General features: G+C 42.1%; 1 protein-coding gene across 2 annotated transcripts in view; it reads left to right on the forward strand.

The window, feature by feature from the left end:
- Window positions 1–26,356, forward strand: part of CILK1 (ciliogenesis associated kinase 1) — a 37,472-nt gene that overhangs the window by 1,535 nt on the left and 9,581 nt on the right. For both annotated transcript variants that reach the window (XM_072832642.1, XM_072832643.1), the window contains exons 2-8: window positions 2,702–2,756; window positions 7,158–7,279; window positions 8,286–8,365; window positions 17,914–18,046; window positions 19,146–19,317; window positions 21,373–21,540; window positions 24,755–25,075. In XM_072832642.1, coding sequence (XP_072688743.1) covers window positions 2,702–2,756; window positions 7,158–7,279; window positions 8,286–8,365; window positions 17,914–18,046; window positions 19,146–19,317; window positions 21,373–21,540; window positions 24,755–25,075 — 1,051 coding nt within the window. The remainder of the gene's footprint in view (window positions 1–2,701; window positions 2,757–7,157; window positions 7,280–8,285; window positions 8,366–17,913; window positions 18,047–19,145; window positions 19,318–21,372; window positions 21,541–24,754; window positions 25,076–26,356) is intronic.

Raw genomic sequence — 26,356 nt, forward strand, 5'->3', positions numbered from 1 at the left:
CTACCATTCAACCCGTTATCTTTTACCACCTTTACCACTAGAATAATTTCCTCTGTAGGATCCTTGGCTTCTATTCCACCCCTCTCCATTCCAATCTGAAAGGATTACTTTAAACACATGAATCTAAAAAAAAATTTAAAAAAATAAAATAAAATAAAAAATAAACACATGAATCTGATTGTCTAAAATCCTTTACACCAAACACTGTGTCCCTGCTGCCCCACTTCATCGCCTGTCCTACTTGACCTCAGTGTGCTGCAAGTTACAGTTCTGTACCCACCACTAGCACCCCCCCATCCTTGCAAATGCACATGGGAGACTCAACCAGGGGACCTTCCGCATAGGTCTGTAGACAGCCCAGACCAGGACTGAGCCCCACTTGTACACCTTGGTGTCATCTCAATAACATGCCCTTTAATGGATTTCCCATCTCTCTGTTCCCAGTTTCCTTGCTCCTTGCCCTGGCTTCCTGGAATCACCTCCCAAATAAACTACCCATACCCAAGTCCTTGCCTCAGGCTCTGCTTTCAGGGGAACCCAAACTATAACAGCTTGCAATATCTTATCAATTTTAGGATCAAGCCCCCAGTTGTTTTTTTCTAAGATTTTATTTATTTATTCATGACAGACACAGAGAGAGAGGGAGAGGCAGAGACACAAGCAGAAGGAGAAGCAGGCCCCATGCAGGGAGCCCGACATGGGACTCGATCCCCGGTCTCCAGGATCACACCCCGGGCTGAAGGCGGTGCTAAACTACTGGGCCACCAGGGCTGCCCAAGCCCCCGGGTTTTTTTTGTTTTGTTTTGTTTTTTGTTTTTTGTTTTTTGTTTTTGTTTTTTTTTTTTTTTTTTTAATTTTTATTTTATTTATGATAGTCACAGAGAGAGAGAGAGAGGCAGAGACATAGGCAGAGGGAGAAGCAGGCTCCATGCACCGGGAGCCTGATGTGGGATTCGATCCCGGGTCTCCAGGATCGCGCCCTGGGCCAAAGGCAGGCGCCAAACCACTGCGCCACCCAGGGATCCCTGTTTTTTTTTTTTTTTTAATGTGATCTTCAACTTGCTACATCACTTGGCTGCTCCCTCTTTTCTTCAATCTGATGTCTCACTATCACCCTACCAATGTCATTTCCACCACTTTGGCCTTTTGGCTTCTTGAACTCACCAGATACCTTTCTGCCCCTAGTCTTCACATGATATTCCCTGCCTCCTGCCTCGATGGGCTAAATTCTGCAGAACCTTCAAGTCTTAATAGAAACATCACCTCATTCTAGGAGTGCTCCCTGATACCTCAGACTAAATTAGGTCACTTTGGCGTCTGCTGTCACCATGCCCTATGCCGTTCCTTCCCAGCACTCAACACAAAAAGTGATGATGAATTGCCTGCCTTCCTGCTGCGATGTCAGTTCCACGAGGGATGCCCTTCTCATTGTTGTATCTCTAGTGCCTGACAAAGGCCCTGCCATACAGGAAGGGCTAAACAATATTTGGGTATGCACAAAGGAATTGGTCACTCTACCTGCAGATATGTGACACTGGGGACAGAGTGTGAGAGCGAGGTGGAGAAATGGATATTGGCCTCTTATTAGCCAGCAGTGAGACCTTGGGGAAAATCTTTTGATTTCTCAGTTTCATCATTTCCTCCCTTGTCCCATCTATTTCCTGGGGCTAATGGAAGAGTCCGGTGAGACCATGTGATTACAGTGCAATGAACAATATAACTAGAAACGTGGATTTTTGGTTCACCCATCGAGTTCTCTTTCTCTCCCCTCAGGCTGTAGGCCAGGGTTGGCCACATAGTAGATATTTCAAGCTTTTCAGGCCATATGGTCTCTGTCATAACTCAGTTCTGCTGTTGTGTAAAAGCAGCCATAGGCCATGTAGAAATGAATGAGTGTGGTTGTATTCCAATAAAACTCTTTATGGAAACTGAAACTTGAATTTCATAAAATTATCATCATCATAAGATCATACTCTTCTTTGTTTTCCCCAGGTATTTAATAATATAAATGTCATTCTTAGCTCATGGGCTACACAGAAAGATAGTGAGATAGGGTTGGCCTGTGGGTCATAATTTGCCAACCTCTATACAGGAGGATCTAGAACTGTGTTGTCCAATAGGATAATACGTAACCATATGACATTTAAATTTAAATTTTATTAAAAATTAAGTTCCTATGTTATGCTAGCCATAGTCCAAGTACTCAATATCCATATATGTGTAGTGTAGTGGCTACCATACTAGATACCAAGAGCATTACCATCAATACAGAAAGTTCTGTTGGAGAATTCTAGTCTAGATCAAAAAAAAAGCCTGAGGGATTTGCCTCCAAGGCAAGGTTAGCCAGTTAGTGATAGAGCAAGACAGCAGGGGAGGTTTCCTTGCACTGTACTGCACCACCTCTGCTGGAAAATTTTGCGATGTAGACTTGATCACACTGCCAGATTTTAAAATGAATTGTTTTGGGCAGTATAATGTTTGGTAGAAATTGAAACGAACTTTAAGCACTATTCAAGAGTTTCAGGTCAAAAACATTTGTTTTTGGTTTTGGGTTTCTTTGGTTTCTTTGTTTTTTTGAATTTTTTAGTTAAGTTTTGAATTGTTCCACCCTCCACCTCTCCAGAATGGAAATATTTTAAACAAGAAAGTTTAGCCTGTTACTTGGAATAAGCATGCTATTTGTTTCTTTGTTCTCTTTTAGAATGAAAAGAAAGTTTTATTCCTGGGAGGAATGCATGAACCTTCGGGAGGTTAAGGTATTTATTAATACACTGGGGAATAATTTATATGTAGTTGATTAAAATAGCTTTATACATGCTTAGACATACGGTTGATAGAGTTAGTCATTTTGTTTGAATTGTTACACTGATGCCCACAAAAGGGGGCAAATGACAACATCATATAGTTAATAGCTCAAAGTAGAAGATTGCTCTGCTATTATATTAGTGAATATACTTTTTTTAAACTTTGGTATAGTACTGTTAACTAAACCACAGATTTATTTCAGTCTCAAGCATTTCCCACTAATGCCCTTTCCCTTTCCAAGTGTGATGAAATACACATATAAAATTTACCATATTACGAATTTGTAAATTCACCATTCAGTGGTGTTAAGTACGTTTGTATTGTACGGTCATCACCTCCATCCACCTCCAGAACACTCTTCATCTTACACACCTGAAACTCTGTACCCATAAAACAACAACCATCACCACCACCACCCGCCCCGTGACCCCTCTATCCCTACCCTCAGCAACCGCCATCTACTTTCTATGTCTATGAATTGGACTGTTCCAAGTACTTCATATATGTGGAATCATACAGTATTTCTTCTTTGCGCCTGGCTTATATCACTTTACATCATGCCCTCAAGGTTCCTATCATAGCCTGTGTCAAGAGTTTCCATCCTTTTTAAGATGAAATCTTATTCAGTTGTAGGTATATGCCACGTTTTGTTGATCCATTCATCCATTGATGGACACTTGGGCTGCTCCCACCTTTTGGCTCTTCTGAACCTGCCCATTTCTTTAAGCTCTTCCTTTCTACTGGCTCCTTCTCTTCAGTCTATAAATAAATATATGTGCCCGCCACCCTCCCTGATGAGTTCCAGCCCCCTTCCCGTGGAAGCTTCTACCCCTTGCCTTGCCTAACCTGGCAGACCTTGTCCCAAGCCCTCACTCCCCCACCTGCATTGATTTCCCATGTGGCCGAAGCAGGCATCTGCCTCTGCAGCTCTATGGGAGCCACGGACTCAAAGTCACAAGTTGCCAAGTCCAGTTTGTTTTCTTAGGCATTTTCTTGCCTGCAATGTTGGGTGCTGTCCCCTCCTATGGCTGTGGGACTCTGCTTTTTGCCCCACTGACGTGTGGCTTTCTTGCCTTTCACCAAATGCTCTGTAGTTCTCCCTTTAAATAGCAATGACTTCTCGCATTCTGCCCTTAGCGATTTTCTCCTTTGCTCTGAATCTCCAACGAGTAATTTCATTTACTTTCCTCACTTCAGTGGGCTCATCAAATCTTTTATCCTTCGTAAGCATTAGATCAGGGGTTAACAAATGGCCACATCCCGCTTAAGTGCAATTTTGTTGGAACCCAGCCATGCCCACTTGTTTATGTGTTGCCTATGGCTGATTTCACGCTTTGATGGCAAAGTTGAGTAGTTGAGACAGGGACCATATGACCTAGAAAGTCTAAAATATTTATTCTTTTTCCCTTTAAGAAAAATTTGTTGACACCTACTTTAGGTCCACACATCTACCTGCTTAGTGGATATCAGTGCCTGAACTTTCTAGAATGTCTGCCAGTGCTCCCCCAGTGCTCATAATATATTCTCTCTGTTAATGAACATTCACCCAGTCACCCAGAAACTGCAGGTGGCTTGTGTGACCTTACTTCCTCTGCATCTCATCCACCTTTTGTGCTGCCCCCAGAATAATCCTCGTGACATTCAGCTATTCACACAGTACCTACAATTTACTGAGACACTACTATGAGCCAGGCAGCACATGCACTGTCTTATTTCATCCTCACAACTACCCCATAAGGAAGATGTTAGTATCTTGGACTTGCTGCTGAAAACAGCTGACACCCAGAGACTCAAGCCACTTGCTTGAGGTAAATACAACTCTAAGCCACAAAGCTTGGTTTCAGACCCATGTTTGTCGGGCTTCCATGGCATATACACCTGGCATCCAAACAGTGTCTTCCCTGCCCACTTCCCCCATCAAAGTCTTCTGGATAAGCTTCCTTTTTTTTTTTTTTTTTTTTTTTTTTTTTTTTGATAAGCTTCCTTTGGAAACAAACTGGGACAGTTCTCATCTCTCAGGCACAGACCATGCCATTTCACTCATGCACCCATACCTAAGAAGGACTTCTCTCCTGACACACCCATTCCCTCCCACTGACTTCATCTAGATGCCACTCTTCCTTCAAATCACATTGTGAATGATACACTCATTGGCCACTCAGAGTTTGCTGATTACTCCTTCTTGAAAACATGTCTAATGTTCCTTGTTGCTGCCATTCTCTTGACCTTAATAAAATCCTTCTCATTCTGTTCTGTGGATTTTGTATTCATGCCCTGTCTTAATTAGGCTATTTGCCTCTTACAGGCGAGGACTGTGTCTCATGCCCCAGGGTACCCTTGAAGAGAAGTACTTTGTAGTTTTGTTTAATCGCTAAGAACCTTCCTCCAAGTGGGGATAAACAGTCCCCATTTGGACTGCTGACCTGAGTCTAATTTGCTATTTGTGCTTCTCAGCTCTGTCCTGCTTCTTCTTCTCGTAAGCCTTTCCTGTGCCAAAAGAAGATGCCTTCTTCCTGTAAAATGAGTCACATGAAATCTCCCACATAAAATTCATCCCTTTTACATTAAGCTAATATAGACTTCACTTGTCCATGAGGCTCACTCAGAAACAAGAACTACGAGCCCTTAGACTTGAGCCAGTGATTCATGCTCACAACATATGTCAGGCCAAATGTGGAAGGTACTGTCTCTGCTCCTTGCCTGAACCCTTCTCTTGAAAAGCTTAAAAACCTACTACCATTTTTCTCTGACTACCCTTGCTCATTCTGCTGTTCATCCACTGGACATCTCAGCGATTGCTGTGATGCATTCTAAGCAAATAGAAAAGATGCCTGCAGGGGTAAATACTTAGAAGTTAAGCAATGTTTTTGTTTGTTACTCATGGAGAACCTGGAATCCAACCTAATTAAAACAAGTAATCAGCCTGGTTGGGTCATTCTTGAAGGATCTGGCCTTCCCTTCCATTGAAGATTTCCTGCCAGAGAAGCTCCTCCTTGGCAGGAGTTTGTCTTTCAGGAAAGAGGCTCCAGAAGAGTTTCATTTTATTGTCATTCACTGACCATTTCCTGTCTGTTCCTGGCCCCTTGAAGTAATTCAATCATATCACAGCAGCATTCCCAAGCTCTGATTCCTTGCTTGGGTGCATTATTACTGAGTATCCTTCTAGATTGGGATATTCATGTTCAGCTTTTTGTCTTCAGCCGTTGCATTTATTTTATAAAAGGAGTGTTCTTTTTAAGGAAATTCAGAGATAAAGAGGGTTTTACAGTGAATTATTGTCTGAGTCACTTCTCTGTGAGGGAAAGGCTTTGGAATTAAAGGGTTCATCCCGCTGGCCAGCGACCCTTTGAGGTTCCTTTGAAGGAGACTGTTAATCAAATTCTGACCATCTGGTGAGCAAAGCAGCAGTTTCTCTGGCTGCTGTACATGAACAGGATCCCTGCTCACGAATACAAAAGTATATTTATCCACCAACAGAACTAATGATGCAAACAGAAAAAAGTTTATACATAGTTGTATTCATGTGGATGTGGCAGGTACAGGGAAACTGCATATGCACAAGGATAAAGAATCAGGTCATGCTCCATTTTCCGAGCCACCCTCTTGTTTCTCATCACCCGCCTGACTCTTTTGCCTTTGCTGACTTTTGCCTTTGCTGTCCTTTGGAAGCAGAGCTCTTTCTCCCCATCTCACCTCAGGGGGTGCTTTGCAATGAGATAGCTCCTCTTCCTCCTTTCTCTTTTAAAACTCACACTAATGGCTGGGGGATGGGCTAAATGGGTGATGGTATTAAAGAGATCCCTTGTTGGGATGAGTACTGGGTGTTGTTTGTAAGTGATGAATCACTAAATACCACTCCTAAAACCCAATACTACACCATGTATGTTAACTAACTTGAATTTAAATAAAATTTAGAAAAATAAAATTCACATTGTAAGGACTGCTGTGTGCCTCATGGACACACATGAGTCAGATGGAAGTTGAGAGCCTCGGGCTATAAGCCTCTGTCTATTTGAACAATTTCTTGTTCAAAGGGCCTGTGGACTGTTGGCTTGTCATCTCAGCCCCAAGCAGCTGCCTCCTCCAATACTAGAACAATCAAAGCTTTAGCTTCCCATTGGTTCCCTTCTGGCTATTTTCATGGCATGAATTCCATCATCTGGAGGGAGTGCACCCTAGATAGCCCTGGCCCGTTGCCTGGTGCAGGAGGCAGCCAGAAATCCCCGTGATGGTCAAGTACTTCCTCTCTAGTCAGCTAATCGAAATAATTTTTCTACATAAAGTTACTATTTTTCTTTTTCAACAACAGATTTTCTCTAATTTTTTTTGTTTTTCTCTCTTGCTTTTTTCAGTCTTTAAAGAAGCTCAACCATGCCAATGTAGTAAAATTAAAAGAAGTTATCAGGGAGAATGATCATCTTTATTTTATCTTTGAGTACATGAAGGAAAATCTTTACCAGCTCATAAAAGAAAGGTACTGTGTGGTCATCATGATATTAGAAATAAGTATTGCAAAGTGGATATGTTTTCTTTTGGCGATTGTGTATCACCATCCTGATGCTTAGGCTTCACTGTTTAAAGCTGCCCATTAGATGAGGGGCCCAAACCACATTCCTACTTTGGAGGCCTCGTGATAGTTTTCATAGAAGCTACATTCAATGCTGCCGTTTTCATTTTTCAATGGGTTATTCACCCAGAGAAGCTCGGAGATTGAACAGATACTCCACAGCTCTCTATTCCTACAAGGACATATGGGCAGAGCAATTTCAGGTCAGAGTGTGACGGCTTCATTTATTTTGAGAGCTCCATTGAAAACTTGGAGGTTTATTGCATTTCCTTTCCTGCTGCTATGCTCAGGGGCTTGTGTGCTAAGAAGAGGAAACTAACAACCACCTTACCTGCTCTGGTCATTTTGAACTTTGAAAGTGAGTCAGTCACATGGAACCTCATGGTCATATTTTCTTAATGGCAAGTGAGTGCCATTCACAACTTCTCTCTGAGTGAATTCAGTGAACAAATATGGTCTTCATCATCACTAACAATAGTGAAGCTGTATGGTCTGCCCAACCAGGGGCAGTGCGGTACTGTCCATCACATTCTATAAGGACTTTGTCTGGAAAACCTCAGATTTTCCCTGTTAAAATGTGTTAAAGTTTTATTTTATATTATGGAGAGAGAAGTTTTTTTATATGATAGATTGGAGGGCTTGAGGGGGGTGGTGACTATAAAATTTTTAATCTTCTTTGTAACGTAACTGAATATACCAGTAAGCAATACACCAGTGTTTACAAGGTAACTATCTCATATGGACAAATGGTTGTTTTTCTTTGATCTTTATTATCAAAGGCTCTGATCAAATTATGTATGACCAAATATTTTCTTAAATACTTACTATATAACCAGAAGAATAGGAACACAGGGTATTTGTTTTCATATGTAAATCTAGATTTATAACTTTTTTCCTCCTCTGCCCCAAACAGAAATAAGTTGTTCCCTGAATCTGCTATAAGGAATATCATGTATCAGATATTACAAGGACTTGCATTTATTCACAAACACGGTAGGTAATTGGAGTATTGTGCTTTTTAATAGTGAAATGTTGTCGTCACATAGAAGATATAGGTAGCATCAGGCTCTTTTTTGTGACTGCCTCCCAGAAGAGGTTGATGGCTTAAGATGCCGACAGTGGGGTTTGGGATCTATTCTCTTTCATATTGACTTCTGAATTTTTCTCATTATTTATATTTGCATGTTCTTAATCCTTAGGGTTTAACATTAAGCTCATTGGTTATAGATCTAAAAGTTATTACTGCCCATTATCTGGTGTATCAATAAGACACCTCAGATTAGAATTCAGAGAAATTTCACTTATTATGTTTAATCTACTACTACTGCTTTGCTGTGGCTTCTCATTTTCCTGATGTACTAGATTTCAGTTCAAATGCATGCAAAAATGGCCTAACAAAATTGATTCAAAACAGGAAAATAAAATCAATTAAGAATTAGCAAAGAAAAATAAAGACAAAACAATATATGGATATAGCAGAGGTGAAAGTTAATCTGCAAAATGCATGTCAACAAATTCTATTTAAGTCAAAGAAATAGGCTACAGATTTGATTCTGAACTGGCTTTCTGACAATGTGAAATGTGAAACATGACCGGTTGCATCCAACCTAGCTCCCCCCCCACAACCCACCTACCCCCAGTAAAAACAGTCTGGTTGCCCAAGAGAAGCAGTACTATTCTTGGCTTGGAACTAAGACCTGAGAGGTTTCTCTCATGGATCCTTCTGGAGGAGACAGTATATAATGTGATTTCATGGTAAACAGTGACAGGTTACACTGGGCAGTTTCATGTCATATCCCTCATTCTAGGCCGGTTACATCACCTGATCAGAGAAAGTAATCCCTACTGGGGCCCAGTAGGATTCACTGTAGGAATGGTCTAGGTAGTCCAAGGAGAAATTTAGAATATCTAGAGGAGTGCATGGCCATGAACCCTTTGGGAAATCCTCCAATACTGTTGTCCTTAGCAGAGCTTTTGAAAGGTGTTGAGTTGCAATGACTCTGAGGCTATATTTTCCATCAAACACCTGGGGTATTACTAAACCTCTGCTGCTAACTAGATGCAGACCCACCTTGCGAACACAGAGCCATGAGATGGATATGTCCACCAGTGAAACAGAGAGTCCCATAGGGGGGTCATTCAAAATCACTTTAACTTTATAGACAGATGGGCTAAGCAGTTGCACAAGCAGAAAGCCATTCACCCCCAGCCTAAAGATGTTGCCATTGCAAATATTGCATCAACAGGTGAGTTTCATTACCCAATAAGGAAACTGGGCGGAAGCCCTTTGATAATAGAGTCAGTACAGATTTGACATATTGGCAGTGAGTGGAAAAGACACCGTGCCAAAGCTGGTGGTATGATTAACCTCTAAGTAGCCTCTCAGGGGCTAAATGAAACATAGACAGATAAAGGCTATCTGGGCAAATCCATGTCAGCCTCAGGTACATGCTAAATTATCAGTGAGTAATATGCAAGACTGAGTCCACTTGGGAACCAATTCTAGTAAAAAGTTTTTAGTAAATGGTCAGCCTGATTTCTGTTGGCATCAACAGAGCCTTTGGTCACCAGATTTCACAAGGGATGTTTCATGTGAAACATGAAAAATGGGTATGGTATCTAAGGGATAAATAGGGGGAGAAGGATACTTACTAGATTCAAGAACCCAGCAAAACGAAGTAATGAGAAATCAAAGAGATTCTCGAAAGAGAAAGTCAGTCAGAATGTTTTCACACAGAGATGGTGTCTCAGTTCCTTGAGCTGTTTCCTCAGTCCTGGAAACTGAGTAGTGGACCCAAAAGAAAGTTAGTATTCATAGGCTTTCTCTTCTCTTCCTTTGGTTGGTTTTCATGAGACTCTCGGGTATTTCTTGCCAGAAAGGACTTGTAGTCTTTTACCTGGGTCTCTACCTAATCTTATCAAATGAACACACATATTCACACATGTATGTCACATATATGCATACATATCTACATGTATACATGCCCACATACCTGCATATATCCTGCTCCCCCCCAATACATGCACACACCCCCAAACCCACAAATGGCATGTATATGTGTGCACACACAATCCATATTTGCATCCAATAATGTAGCATCCAGATACTGTTGTGACACCACTGCTCTTTGAAACTCTGGACTGTCAGTTTCCCCCCACATGCCTTGGACACTCAGATCATGTATGAAGGCGATACAGGAGAAGGCTCAGGTCATGAAGAAAGTCATAAAAACCTCTGCTTTTACAACCCAGCACTGTTGCTATTACCAAAGATTTTTGTGGGCACTGTTTCCCAGCTGTTAAGTGCCCAGTTGTAATTTGAGTTTAATAACATTTCATCTGTCACCTTACTTAGTTCCTTTCCAATTTCTCAGTTAGAAAGGACAGATGGTATCTGTTCCTTCCAAAGAAGAGCCTGATGTTCAAAGAGGTTTAAAGGCCTGCCAAAGACCCCACTGCAACAAAGTAGTAGAGTGGAGATTAGCTCAGGTATCTGATGCTTTACTAGAAAATCCTGTCATTTCTCAAAGAGAACAAGAGAATAAGAGGTGAACAAAATAGTGATAATAATGGTAGGTGGGAGGGAATCTTAATTTTACAGGTCCTATCCCATTTTTATTGACAAATGATTTTCAGAAACTTTATAATGGTTTTTATATGGTATTGATTTGCCTTTGTTTAAGTGCACATGTAACTCCATACTACCCCTTTCTTCCAGTAATGGAAAAAAAAATCATCTAAAGTACTTCACACACAGATTTGTCTTGTTAGCTTGTTCTTACTGCGAGAAGGTGCATTCTGGCCCTAGGGAGTAGACTCCTTTGAGAGGGGAGAACAGCGCTGCAGGTAGTTGCTATGGCCATAGTTCATGTCACCGAGTACTTTCCCCCCACAGGGAATGAAAACATGACTCCACTTGGTGCTGATTGAGCAATGCCAAAGCATATGTACTTTGCTGGAATTGAATAATTAACGCAAACTGCATTCGTCCTTGACCTGCCCTTAGAAATGTCCAGCTCACACTTACCCGTGCAGGCAGTCAGAAATGCCTCAGATGGCTTGGAGGACAATGTTTTGCCCCAAGAAGTGATTCTCTGCTTCTGTGTTTCACCACTGTCTTGCCGTGCATGACCTTGAGTCACCCCTTGGTCTTTCTGTGTGTTGCTATCCTGTTGGTCTTCTTGATAAAAACATTATAGGTTTCAATTCAGTGATAACTGTGAAAGTAACAACTTCCATAGCAGGAAGATATACTATATAAAATCATCGTGTTTAAATATTCCCTGGTTATTTCCATATATTTATATCAGGTTCATCATTAGCAGAATGTAGTAGATGGGAGAAAGCCTGCTTTGTGGCTTGATGTTTTCCTTGCCCAAGGGTTGTTAATGAAAAGTAAGCACAACACAGTTTCTGCCAAGATGAAAAAAGAAAATCCCTCTGTTATTTGACTGGCATGGGGTACCCTGAAATGAAATTGAAGGTCTGTTCCCGTCTTCTGGAAACCAAACAGTTTTGAACGGGAAGATTCTTATCTTAATAACACTTTGCTGTTGTGTGGTGTCTGAATGAACCATCTGTAAGGGTTCCATTATGAATCAGAAGCCCAGAGGAAGAAGTAGGCTCATTGTTACAAGCTCCAGTGCACACATCAGCAGAACATGTACCTAGCTAATAATTGGATTGGAGCTTAGCAGCACCTCCTCCTCACAGGTGAAGTGCATGACTAGCTTTGTAGGCATTAATTCTTATATGCAAAAAATGGAGCTGTGTCTGCCTGCCCCCCTATTGGGAGGATAAATGAGAGGATTCATACTACAAATAATGACAAGGTCTTGCAAGGTGCCAGTGTGCCAGGTATGGCTCTAAAACTTTTACAAAACTAACACATTGAATCCTACAAAACAAGCTGTTAAGGTTTTCTTTTTACAGATTGGGAAAGTGAGGCAGAGAGGTTACATGATTTTTCCAGACAGAGAACAGAATTGAGATTTGAGGGCAGCCCCGGGTGGCTCAGCGGTTTAGCACCGCCTTCAGCCCAGGGCATGATCCTGGAGACCTGGGATCGAGTCCCGTGTCAGGCTCCCTGCGTGGAGCCTGCTTCTCCTTCTGCCTGTGCTTCTGCCCCCCTCTCTCTCTCTCTCTCTCTCTGTGTGTGTGTGTGTCTTTCATTAATAAATAAAATCTTAAAAAAAAAAAGAATTGAGATTTGAAATTGGGCAACCTTATTGGTCTGCACACATAACCATTCTGCTGTATGGCCTCTCATGGAAATTATAATATTTTGTTAAAATAGAGATGAAAAATAAATGTACACAATGTGAGGGTCTTATAGTTTTAATTACGAAGGAATAGAACTTATAAGACTGATAATAACTAATTTAGTAATGAAGAAAAACAGACATATTTATGAATGTTTCCTAGTTACAAAAGGCTTATCCTCAAATACAGTATAACAAACAGCACCTGTCAAACAATATTTGTCAAAATGCCACCTGACAGATACAGTTTTCATTAGTCATTTTTAAGGATCTGTTTTGCAATTCATTTTTTTCCTAGTCTTGTACCTCTGTTTCAGGTCCAGAGTATGATCTATAGAATGTGAATCTACTTATACAGATACATGGGGAACTAGAATCTTCATTCTCCCCAGTTTATGAGTACATCTGTTCTAGTAGGATTAAGGAGGAGTTAGCAGTGAGGGAAAGGATAAAGCTTGACCAATGTGAGGAGGTGGTCTGTGCTCATATCCTGTGGTGGAAGCAAGGTGCAAGATCCAGAGCGTAAGAGTGATACTTGTATCATAGTACAAGTCAGTGTGATAGGATGAACTGAGCAAGGATAAGATGCAAGTTTGTTGAGGTGGGTGTTATAGATGGTGGCAGAGGGAGCTCACGATGGGGCTTGGACAATGGCTAGAGGACAAATGACTCATTTTGAGAGAAAGGCCACATGAGTTTGGAAATAATTTATTTAGCCCAACTAGATGAGAAAGAGGGAGTCTAAGAGGAGAAATAGTGTTGAGAGGTGTTGTACTTGAGAGGACTAGAACCACAAATCAAGATTTAACTATATGAATCTTGAGAGGGCCAGAGTACAGCTCAACAGTACAGTAGCTCTAGCACATTTCTGGTAGGACTATGAATAATTAACCACCCCCCTACCATCACCAACCACTGACTCACTTTTCCCATCTGTTCAATAAGAAAATGATGCTTGCCATTTCTCTTTTTCACTGGTGTGTTTTTAGTGCTCTGAGTTTTTAGGAAGAGAGGCCATGGTCCCACAGTTGATATATTTTCAGGGTCAGAGGAGTCTTCCTGCATGTACTGACAAAAGATCACTCTCTGGTAACTGTTTCTGTCTTTGCACTTTCTTAAGCCAATTCCAAGAGGGAGCTTACAACCAGGCCTTCTGGTTGCTGGAGGGTGTTCTGAGGAACAGAGGGTCCAAGCATGATGACTCAGTTATACTGAGTCTTAGAAACCACCCACTCTGGTGTGTATTGATCATCTTTATTTAATCCATCTGATAATAAGCCATCCAAACTTGTCCACATCAGAAAATTATTCTCTTGGGATGCCTGGGTGGCTCAGTGGTTTTATCACCTGCCTTTGGCCCAAGGCGTGATCCTGGAGTCCCGGGATCTGGTCCCACATCGGGCTCCCTGCAGGGGGCCTGCTTCTCCTTCTGACTGTGTCTCTGCCTCTCTCTTTCTCTGTGTCTCTCATGAATAAGTAAATAAAGTCGGAAGGGAGGGAGGGAGGGAGGGAGGAAGGAAGGAAGAAAGGAAAGAAAGAAGAAAGAAAGAAGGAAGGAAAGAAAGAAAGAAAAAGAAAGAAAGAAAGAAAGAAAGAAAGAAAGAAAGAAAGAAAGAAAGAAAGAAAGAGAAAGAAAGAAAGAAAGAAAGAAAGAAAGAAAGAAAGAAAGAAAGAAAGAAGAGAAAATTCTTCTCTTTTATTTTAAAGGCCACCCTTGACTAATACTGAATTACCTTTCGAATTTCCTGACAGCCTCAGATTTGGTTCTTACTATAATTTAGGTTTAAATTATTATTAATCTGGTTAGGATACTTAAAGCAAGTGGTGTGAAGAAGGCCATCAGGTGTATATTGGTATGATGGCAGGATAAAGAATGATGCAATGGAATATATACATATATTTTTAATAGACATTTCCATACAAACAAGAATATGTGAATACATGTGCATATGATGTACAAATAGCAAGCTCTCTCTGTTCCTGTCTCTGGTCTAACCCAGGTAGGACTCCTTTGAATTTCTCAATGCCCTGGATTATGGAAAATAGAAGCAGCCTTTGGTGAGAAGGAAGTACTTCCTCTTCTCACTTGTGGCCCTCTTGAATATATATGATCCCCTCTGTACCTTCAGCCCCTGCTTTTTTTAAATTATTTTTTAATTTTTTTAAGATTATTTATTTGAGAGAGAGAGAGCACGTGCACACACACCCTGGTGGGGTGGACAGAAGAAAAGGGAAAGTGAGTCTCAAACAGACTCCACACTGAGCTCGGAGCCCAACACAGGGCTCAATCTCATGACCCTGACATCACGACGTGAGCTGAAACCAAGAGTTGGACACCCAACCAACTGCACCTCTCAGATGGCTCCCTTCAGCCCCTTCTGTGTGCTCTGTAACTATATTTATTTTGTTTATCTTAGCCAGCCATTTGCCTGCAGACCCATCATTATGCCATAATACTATCCATATGGAGTGTGATCTAATACCAAGCTCTGGTGATAAACAGAGTGGAGTATTTTTTTAAAAAAACACTGTTGCTTTTCATGATATATGACATCCAGTGCACATTCAGGTATAACCACATCACAGTCCCCCACCGCTTCCTCTAGAGCAGAGAGGGCTTGGGGGAAATAGCCCTGACTAGTAGATTTAGTCCTGCTGGAACCCCCCTCCTCCCACACTGAGGACTTCCTGCTCTGAACCCTCAGTGTCTCCCCCACTACTTCAGGGTCACTGCTCTTCTCACTTCTCAGTTACTAGCTTATGAGCCTTCTTGCCTCCAGGTCATCTCTCTGTTGCCCCTGCCTGCTGGGCCAAGGTAGATTGGTCAACCATTGAGCTCTTTCATGTTCTCTACAAAACTATTCAAGGCCTTTGTTCAATCAATAAGACTATGTTATGAGACCACTATGCTCCTGCCATGGTGCTAGGCCTTCAGAAGAAATAGAACTGTGGCTTCTACCCTTAAAGTGCTCCATCTAATTAGAGAGAGATGGTCAATATACCTGAAAACAGCAGGGTTCTGCTTAAGCTCAGGAGAGCCTATCATGTCTATCAGGGCAAGAACTATGTCCATCTTGGTTGCTTCTGAAACCACAGAGCCTTGCCCAGTGCCTGGCCTGGATTGGGCCCTCAGTGAACATTTACTGGTAGGACAAATGAGTGAAAAAGGCTAGTGTAATTAGCATGGCTTCCTGGAGGGATACCTGGGTGGCTCAGCGGTTGGGCTTCTTCCTCTGCCTGTGTCTCAGCCTGTCTCCCTCTCTCTCTGGGTCTCTCATGAATAAATAAATAAAATCTTAAAAAAAAAAAAAAATGGCTTCCTGGAGGAGGAGAAACTTGAATTGGGTCTTGAAGGATGGCAAAGATTGGGACTGACATAGATACAAAGAAACAAACCATGGTCCAGCATTTTGAATGGGAGTAGGTAAGATGAATCTGAAGGAAATGAGGAATTCTACGGAATTGAAACATACTTTATACATACTGATGATAAGTATTAGAAAGTAAGTCTATCTCTTTAGGTAGACTGAAAGGAATTCAAGCTTATTATGTAACTTTAAAGGAGCCATGGAAGGTTGTATGTGTGTGTGTGAGACAGTGACAAGGGAATGACAGTGTTTAAATTATCAGGAAGTGTGGGACTCTAGAATAGCCAGGGTGAGGAAGCCCTGCCAGCAAGTGGCAGCATAGAGATAGGTGAGGAGAGCAAAGATTTGGGGGGGAGGAGTGAAAGGGGGCAGGAAGGGTCAATAGGAGATATTTGAGTGAAAAATAGAACACAATCCTATGACTGATTGGGAAGGATCCAATATACAAAGGAAACCAGGATATCTTATCAAAGGTTTGGGAAGGAGAGATGATTTGGGAGAGGATAAAAGTGGTTTGGGACAGGTTGATGGGGGGAGACAGGGACATCCAGCTGCTACCCCACTGGAGACATGGGTCCAGAGAAGAGTGGGGTCAGAGATGCAGATCTAAACATTTTCAGCATAGAGGTTGGCAAGGAGCAGTGTAGCTCCTCTGTGATGGCTATTAATTCCTCCCATCATGTGCTGGTTGGGATCTAGCTATCACAACATTGATAATGACAGGACATAACAACACCACCAGCGGCATTCACAATTTCCAGTTTTGGTGTTTCAATGAGATTTAGGGTTATATAGAATGATGTCTATGTCAGTGATACTCTCTACAAGTGGAAGGTTTTAGATTTTCAGAGACATTTATCACTGATCAGTGGGTGTCTGAGCGTACCTGGAAAGTTCACATGTTGAATATCCTGCACGCACCCGCAAAGCTCTGCTGTAGCTGAGACAGGCTTCCCATTTGGTGAGTTGTCTTTGCCTTCTACAATGTATGCTGTGCTGCAGATGTAGCTCTACTTCTTTGTTAGGCAAAGTCATAAGCATTTAACATATGAATATTTGTTGCAACACACCAGAATCTCAGATACAAGTAGGCCATATTCTTAAATAGCTTTGTTCTTTAAACAAAAATTATAATTGTGTTTTTTCTGTGATATAAACTCTCAGAAGTCATAAGACTTTTGTCTTTTGAAATGGTTCTAGTCTCGGATTCTTTCTGGCTAACTAGGGCGGTATAGGCATTATATATATATATATTATATATATATATATTCCCCCCCCCTTGGGTGACTTTTCTTTTTGAAAGTTATCAGCCCATAACTGAGTTTTGATATTTTATTATTTTTTAAGATTTTATTTATTTATTCATGAGAGACACAGAGAGAGAGAGAGAGGCAGAGACACAGGCAGAGGGAGAAGCAGGCTCCATGTAGGGAGCCCGACGTGGGACTCGATCCCGGGATCGAGTGGGATCCCCAGTTTTGATATTTATTTTTGATATCTTAAAAGCTGTTTTCTCTCCTGGAAAAGTATGAAGATCAGCTTTTGGATTGTTTTACATTTTGAATTCATCAGTGGAAAATGAAAGAAGTCCTGTGCATGGAGCCTTTGGTATCATTCCAGGGTTCTTTTCAATTTACAGCTATTTATGAAAAAAATACAGGGTGGCTCAGTCAGTTAAGCGTCTGCCTTTGGCTCAGGTCATGGTCCCAGGTTCCTGGGATCCCTGCTTAGCCGAGAGCCTGCTTCTCCCTCTCCCTCTGCCCCTCCCCCCTGCTTATGCATGCTCTTGCTCTCTCTCTCAAATAAATAAATAAATCTTAAAAAAAAAAAAAAAAAGAAAGAAAGAAATACAAGTGTAAAGAGTTATTGCAGAAGCAAACATGAACTTGTATTCCTTCTCCACTCTCTACAGGCTTCTTCCATCGGGACTTAAAGCCTGAGAACCTCCTCTGCATGGGCCCAGAACTTGTGAAAATTGCAGACTTTGGGTTGGCCCGAGAAATCCGATCGAGACCCCCATACACAGACTATGTATCTACCAGATGGTAAATCCTCTTTCCTCAAATCGCACTTCTTTTAAAATATACCATTACACTGAGAATAATATTAATGTCACAAATAATTAACTTTTCACTAAGAGAAGCAGTGCAGTTTGAAACACGTATTTGTAGTTTTGTTGACATTTCACCAGGTTTAAAAGCTTATATGGTAAATCTTTTTAAAAGGAGGCCCAGGGATCCCTAGGTGGCGCAGCGGTTTGGCGCCTGCCTTTGGCCCAGGGTGCGATCCTGGAGACCCGGGATCGAATCCCACTTCAGGCTCCCGGTGCATGGAGCCTGCTTCTCCCTCTGCCTGTGTCTCTGCCTCTCTCTCTCTCTCTCTCTCTGTGTGTGACTATCATAAATAAATAAAAACTTAAAGATATATATAGGGATCCCTGGGTGGCGCAGCGGTTTAGCGCCTGCCTTTGGCCCAGGGCACGATCCTGGAGACCCGGGATCGAATCCCACGTCGGGCTCCCGGTGCATGGAGCCTGCTTCTCCCTCTGCCTCTCTCTCTCTCTCTCTCTCTCTCTCTGTGTGACTATCATAAATAAATAAAAAAGTTAAAAAAAATTTTAAAAATAAAAAATATATATAAAAAAAAGGAGGCCCATTATGCTTTTCCATGTTATAAATAATATTTTATATACAGCCCTTGCTGAAGACCGCTTCCTAAAAGAGTTGTGTAGAAGATTCTCCAAAGACCTGTTTAAAAAACCAGCCAATGACTATTGTCGAAACTTTCAGACCCCAAGAATTTAAGCAGTTGCCCATGACCAAGAAGTAGCCTACAGACAAGTTTTATGTGCTTCTTTCTTCTATTCTCTCTTCTTTTTCCTCAGTCTCACTCTATGTTTCTCAAGGATGGTGTACAGAAGTCCTGCAGAGAAATGCTCAGTAGAAAATACTGTGAAGTAGAGAAACACTACTTTCTGACAGCAGCCACAGCAGTTGCCAAGCCGTCCAGAGTCCACCTACCACACTGCACTAGAAATATTAGAAATATTAGAAATATAGGTCTCTCCCTGAGAATTAGTGGTAGTATTGCATTTAACTCATAGAGACAGTAACCAGCAGTCCATCTTTGTCTTTGTCTCTCCAGGTACAGGGCCCCAGAAGTGCTCCTGAGATCTACCAACTACAGCTCCCCCATTGACATCTGGGCGGTGGGCTGCATCATGGCAGAAGTGTACACCCTCAGGCCACTCTTTCCCGGGGCCAGTGAAATTGACACCATCTTCAAAATTTGCCAGCTGTTGGGGACACCCAAAAAGGTGATGATACGGAACAAAAGCCTGTGGGCTAAAACCAGCAGCTTCCCCCACTACCTTTCCTGTACCCTGTCCCCCCCTGGCCCTGGGGATCACCAGCTCATCCTGCAGTCTTTCTCTTCACCTTGGTGATCCCTCCCTGCCCTTTTTGCAGACCTAGCGGCCTCATCCCTCCTGCTCTTAAGTACATGCATTACTGCTTCTTGCTTTTCTCTCAGCCACCTCACCTCCCTCACCAGGCTTCTCCATCCTCATGGCTACGACTCCTGCATCCATTCGGAAGTCCTCCTACATGAAATCCCTCCTTGTAACTGCATTCACATGCTTACACTACCTGTGAGATTTTCTCCCAACACCCTCACCGTCCCTGTGGCCTCAACATCTGACACAGATAGTGTTTTGCTTACCCCCAGCTAGCTCCCTTCCCCCATTACCCTGTTTCTGCCTGCACTCCTACCAGAATCCCAGTGCCCTGGCATTGAGGCTAAATTTAAATTTCAGTGCCACCTTCTCTCTCTCCCATCCCCTCTTTCCCCTCATCCAAGCTGCCGGCCACAAATTGTGTTGAAGTTCGCTACCGGGATCTGGCTTGGGAGCCCTGCTGCAGCCAGCACAGGCCAGCCTTGACCATCCCACCTGTGTCTGGGGCATCTTCTCAGCCCACCTGCCCTCAAGCCCTGCCTGCAGCTTATCTTTCTCTCTGCAGCCATATTCCTCCAGCTAAACATTAGCCCTGGTACAGTCCTCCCTGCTAAAAATACTTGTTGAGTCCCCATACCCGAGCTTTCTTCACTCTCACTACTTATCGCCCACGTGCTACCTGCACCTGCTTGGTGCAACCTGGGTGGTGCCCCACTTCCCTACTCTGTGCATGCACACTCTGCGTACTTACGTGAACATCTCACGTGATGTAATTCTACTGTTTTTCCAAAACCTCTCAATAATTTACCTCGTCTATACTATTCTAATCTCCTCTTCATTTCAGCCGTGTTCTGTGTTACTAATATCATTATCCGTGTACATCTCTGTGCCCTGGACCATAGGCTTGTGTTCATTTGTATTTATTTTTCTAGGTCCTAGCACCATTGCTAGTACAAACCAGACCGTCAAAAAATTTTTACATCGTTTGAATAAATCAGGAGTGCTACTGCTACATCTTCAGGATTTTCAGAGTCTCTTGCTGGACTCCCTGTGTCCTCTGGATACCTGTACTTGTACCTCCCTTGTGACCCTCATCATTTTTTTTTCTCTGTATTATTGTGTTTTTACAAAAATGTCTTATTTTCTCTTTTTGGACAATAACATCTTTAAGGGCAGGATTTATACTGGATTGTTTTTATATATCCAACACACTAAGCACTCAATAACCATCTGAGTGAATAAATAATATAAGCTATACATAGTGCCACTTAACCTTAAAAAAAGATAAAAGCAATGTAGAGAATGTGTTTTGCAAAAAGTGTTGGAACTAGAAGGGACCTTAAAGATTGTTTGCTCTTCATTTTCCATCATTACCTCCAGAATTTGGTGGGTATGATGAACGAAGCAGTGGAGAGCTTGAGACTGAGTAGAATAGCTTTCTTTTTTTGGTGTTTTTTTTTTTTTTTTAGTAGAATAGCTTTCTTTACTGGACTTCTCAGCAGGTTTATTTTGAATTATCAAGATGAAGATATTGTAATATGTAGGGTATCACAAATTTATTTAACGGGAAACAAGATGTCTTCTTTCATTTTGTTCCCCCAGAACAATTTCTCATTAGTGGTTTCTTAAACTGTTGTCTCATGGGACGCGACTGGAAGAATACTAATTTGAACTATGTCGTGTTATAGTTTTAAAACAAGTTGGTGGCAAATTCAGTGTTTTCCACTGTTCCCCAGACTTCATGTTCTTTCTAGTGCCTCCCTTAGCATCCCCTGTGTTTTGTCGCACACAGGGCTGCACTGTGAGTATGAGCATGGTAACAACATGATTGCTTTTCCATTATGGGTACATGGGCCGGAATATAAACTATCACAGCAAGTTAGCTAAGCGAGACTTTCTATCTCTTCCTTCTTTTAGACTGACTGGCCTGAAGGCTACCAACTTTCAAGTGCGATGAACTTCCGCTGGCCCCAATGCGTACCCAATAACTTAAAGACCCTGATTCCAAATGCCAGCAGCGAAGCCATTCAACTCCTGAGAGACATGCTCCAGTGGGATCCCAAGAAACGGCCAACAGCTAGTCAGGTTTTCTTCCATTTCCTTCTGTTGGGTGCATTTCTTACGAAGTTCAGGTTCTGAATAATCCCTGTCTCATAGAAGTATTTTATTTGGTATTATGGGTGAAAAATAGTATCAGATGCCACTAATGGTATATTAAATATAAAAACATAAAATAGTTTGAAACTCACTGTATATGTTAAAGGTTTAAACACTATACTTGCTTTGAAAATTGGCATACAGTTCCCATCACCACATATGCAGAAATGAAAATAAGCAGATAGATCTACCTGTCTTTGGAGAATGTTTTCAAATATATTCTGAGTTAAAATTACATAGCAATTTGCCTATAAGGCAGTACTGGTTGTTGAAAGGGAATTTGAAATTATCTTGTAGGGGTGCCTGGGTGGCTCAGTTGGTTAAACGTCTGACTTTGGATTGGGTCATGATCCCAAGAGCCTGAAATTGAGCCCTACTCGGGCTCCCTGCTCAGCAGGGAGTCTGCTTTTCCCTCTGTCATTTCCCCTGGCTTGTTCTCGCTCCCTCTCAGTAAATAAATAGGGGTGCCTGGGTGGTTTGGCGGTTGAGGGTCTGCCTATGGCCCAGGGTGTGATCTCAGAGTCCCAGGATCGAGTCCCACATCGGGCTCCCCTCAGGGAGCCTGCTTCTCTCTCTGTCTATGTCTCTGCCTCTCTCTGTGTATTTCTCATGAATAAATAAATAAAAGAAAGCTTTTATAAATAAATAAATAAAATCAATCTTTAAAAAAAAGAAAATATCTTGTAAAATCCAGCTCACTCATTTTACAGATGACACAGAGAGAACAACAGATAAGATAGAGTTAGGGTGATAACCATCCTTTTTTATAGCACTTAACAGTTTGCAAATATGTTAGTTACCATTTTAACCCTATGAAGATTCTGTGAAATCAGTGTTAACTGTTTTCACTTTATAGTGAGAGTACTGAATCCCAGTCAGTTTAAGCGATTTCCCCTAATCATCCAGAGACTAGTACAGCTAACTACAGTTCAGTGACAAAGATGATAGGTCTCCTGCTTCATACCACCTGTTTTCTCAACCCGCCACCTCCCCCTGCCATCCACTTTGATTTAGATGATAAAATGCGCCCCAAGAGGTGTGGTCATGCTGTGGCTTCAGCCGCTCCCATGCCTCTTGCAGGCCTCCCTCTGCACTAATGTATCTAGATTCTTCTCGGTGGCCTCCTTGGCAGTTAAATATCTCAGAATGACACAGGTACCAGTTCTAATCAGAGACAATGATTTGGCTAAACAAAAGTGATGGGGACGCTTGAAGATAGGGCTGATGCGATGCTAGAATTTGGGATAACCAGAGAGACAATAATTGGGGGGTAAGGAATTGTAGAAAAGTAGCTTTCCAAAGGCTCAGAGAAGAAAGAGCTATTTGGTGCCACAAGACTTTGGGTGGCCAGGATTGGAAAGCTCTCAGAAGTGCACTTTGGGGGATGAAAATCACAAAAATTCTGAGGGCAAGAGAAAAGCTGTCTGATGAACATTTTTGTAAAGGTTGTACCCAAGAGATGAAAAGAAGAAATTCTGTAGCAAGGAGCCAAGAGAACGATGTGTACTTTTAAGAATGTGTCAGAAAAGCTAAAAATGGCACCAGAGCAGTTTGCAAAAAATGCCTGGAGCTATAGAGACTTTTCAAGGTAGACGCCAGGATCCAGAACCTCCAGAGTCTCCATGTTATCAGTCTCTTACATATAATCATGATAGATGTTCATAGCTATGTCCTGGAGTTATTAAGAAAGGTTATGTTTGGTAACTTCCATTCAAAAAGGCTGGGGCAGGACGCCTGGGTGGCTCAGGGGTTGGGTGCCTCCAGGGTGTGATCCTGGAGTCCTGGATCGAGTCCTGCATCCGGCTCCCTGCATGGAGCCTGCTTCTCTCTCTGCCTGTGTGTGTGTGTGTGTGTGTGTGTGTGTGTGTGTCTCATAAGTAAATAAATAAAATCTTTAAAAAAAAAAAAAAAAGGCAGCATGGGTGGCTCAGCGGTTTAGCGCCGCCGCCTTCAGTCCAGGGTGTGATTCCGGAGACCCAGGATCAAGTCCCACATCAGGCTCCCTGCATGGAGCCTGCTTCCTGCTTCTCCCTCAGCCTGTGTCTGTCTGTCTGTCTGTCAGTCTCTCTCTCTCTCTCTCTCTCTCTCTCTAGATCTCTCATGAATAAATAAAATCTTTTTTAAAAAAGCTAGGGGGCAGCCCAAGTTGCTCAGCGGTTTAGCACCGCCTTCAACCCGGGGCCTGATCCTGGAGACCTGGGATCGGGTCCCGCGTCGGGCTCCCCTGCGTGGGGCCTGCTTCTCCCTCTGCCTGTGTCTCTGCCTCTCTCTCTCTCTCTCTGTGTCCCTCATGAATAAATAAATAAAATCTTTAAAAAAAAAAAAAAAGGAAATTCAGGGACTAATTCAGAAAGAATTGTAAACCCTAGCACTTTAAGATTTATTCCTTGACTATCTGGAAAACTGGATTGTTCAGAACAACGAACAAGGTTTGTCAGTTGTTGTTTATAGGCAGGGTTTATCTATATCATGTATTACATTCTTGGCATCCCTAGGGTAAAATGTCTGCTCATTTTACACTTGATTCTCAGAGTCTTCCAGGATTATTGTGTTTGGCTGTCTCTCTATATATTTTTTCTTTTTATGAACTGAGGAAATTGGCTCATAAAGGTGAAACATTACATTTAAAACACATAGCAAAAAAGTAAAAATAAAAATAAAATAAAATACATAGCAGACACACCTGGTTGGCTCAGTCGGTTATGTGTCAGACTCTTGATTTCAGCTCAGGTCGTGATCTCAGGGTTGTGGGATCGAGCCCCACTTTGGGCTTATGCTCAGCAGGCAGTTGGCTTGAGATTCTCTCTCTCCCTCTCACTCTGCCCACCCCTGCCCCCCCCCAAATAGTGCAGAACAAATAAATTACAAAGCCAGCATCTGTGTTGAGCCAGAATACTTTTCAGAAGTAGCAAAGGTAATAGTAGTGTAACTGGCTGCTTTATCCAAATAATTTTAAGTGTATACATTTTATATTTTAGATCAGGAAAATCATAGAGTATCACACATTCAGTGCTGTTTTCTAGTTGGTTTAGGTTAAGAAAATGTAGTAAACTAGTCCCATGAAATGTGGCTCAGTTAGCCTGATGGTATTAACCTTCCTGGCTAGACTTTTCTCGTAAAGCAGCTCTATGTGTTATTCCAGGCTCTTCGATATCCTTACTTCCAGATTGGGCATCCACTGGGCAGCACCACACAGAGCCTTCAGGATTCAGGAAAAGCACAGAAAGATGTCCTGGAGAAGGCAGGCCCGCCTCCTCACATTAAGCCGGTCCCCCCTGCCCAGCCCCCAACCAAACCACACCCGCGGATTTCATCGAGACAACATCAAGGCAGCCAGGCCCCTCAGCATCTCATATACCCCTACAAAGCAGAGGCTTCCAGGACAGATCACCCAAACCATCTTCCAGAGGACAAGCCAAGCCCATTGCTCTTCCCGTCCCTCCATACCAAGAAGCCTCAGTCGGTAAGGAGTGAAGATTTGCTAGGGAGCCTAGTCTTGCCTGTTCCTCTTCTGACCTCACTTGTTGTGCGAAAGATTTTCAACAATAAGGGTAATAGGGGCACCTGAGTGGCTCTGTTGGTTGAGTATCTGCCTTCCACTCAGGTCTTGATCCCAGAGTCCTGGGATCGAGCCCCATGTCAGGCTCCCTGCTCAGCAGGGAGCCTGTTCCTTCTGCTCCTCCTCCGCCTGCTTATACACTTTCACGCTCTTTCTCTCTTACCAAATAAATAAATAAAATCTTTTAAAAAAATAGAGATAGTAATTGCATCTCCCTGATAATAATTCTTTGGGGGACTAAATGAATTAATACTTGAAAGAATTTAAAATAGTAGCTGACCCTTCATTAAAATTTGATAAATATTAGTCATTGTTATTATTAATCCCTTTGGACTCAGTTTTTTCATCTATAAAAGGAAGATCATAATGCCTCTCTTTCCCACCAGACCAGGCCAGATCTTTCTCATCTGCTTGGATTGGTGCTCAAAACAATGAGTGTTAGATTCAATAATAACCTGACAAGGGCATCTAGTCACTGGTAGCTTTGTAATGCTGTCAGAGAGTCTGATTTTCTAACAGCTTTATGCAAAGCAGTATTTTTTCTCTCAACTAGTATTCATTCACTGAGGGCCAGCTCCCAACCAACACTGTGAGATACCATGTGAGGTTATAAGAGTGGTGCCTTTAGACTATTTGCTGTACCCCACCCACAACTTTGGAAGCAATATGTTTTTGGAAATCTCCTGTTGTTGCTGATTCTTTAATTAAATAGTATCGAGGTCTACTAAGAAGGCAAAGAAAGCATATTTGCAGTGTTTTCAGTAAAAGAGCAGGATAACTGACATCTGAGCTGTTTTCTCTTGCATTTCTCTTTATGACAGAATAAAGCATGTTAATGATGGATGACAACCTAGCTATCTTCCCTATATGTGAGAGGTACCTTAAGTTTCCTTTTAGGAGCACCTGGGTGGTGCAGTCAGTTAAGCGCCCAACTCTTGATTTCAGCTCAGGTCATGAACTCGGGGTCATGAGGTCGAGCCCAGTGTCAGGCTCTGCACTCAGCATGGAGTCGACTATTTCTCTCTCTCTCTCTCTCTCTCTCTCTCTCTCTGCCTCTACCCCTTCCCTCTCTTCTCTCCCTCTCCTCAAAAAAAAAAAAATCTATTTAAAAAAATTCTTTTTAAAAATCATTATCTTATATAACTGAGTGTCCCCATAGGATGCAAACTGATATGATGTGTGCAG

Source organism: Canis lupus, chromosome 7 (assembly GCF_048164855.1).
Source record: "Canis lupus baileyi chromosome 7, mCanLup2.hap1, whole genome shotgun sequence".
Classification (NCBI taxonomy): Eukaryota; Metazoa; Chordata; class Mammalia; order Carnivora; family Canidae; genus Canis; species Canis lupus.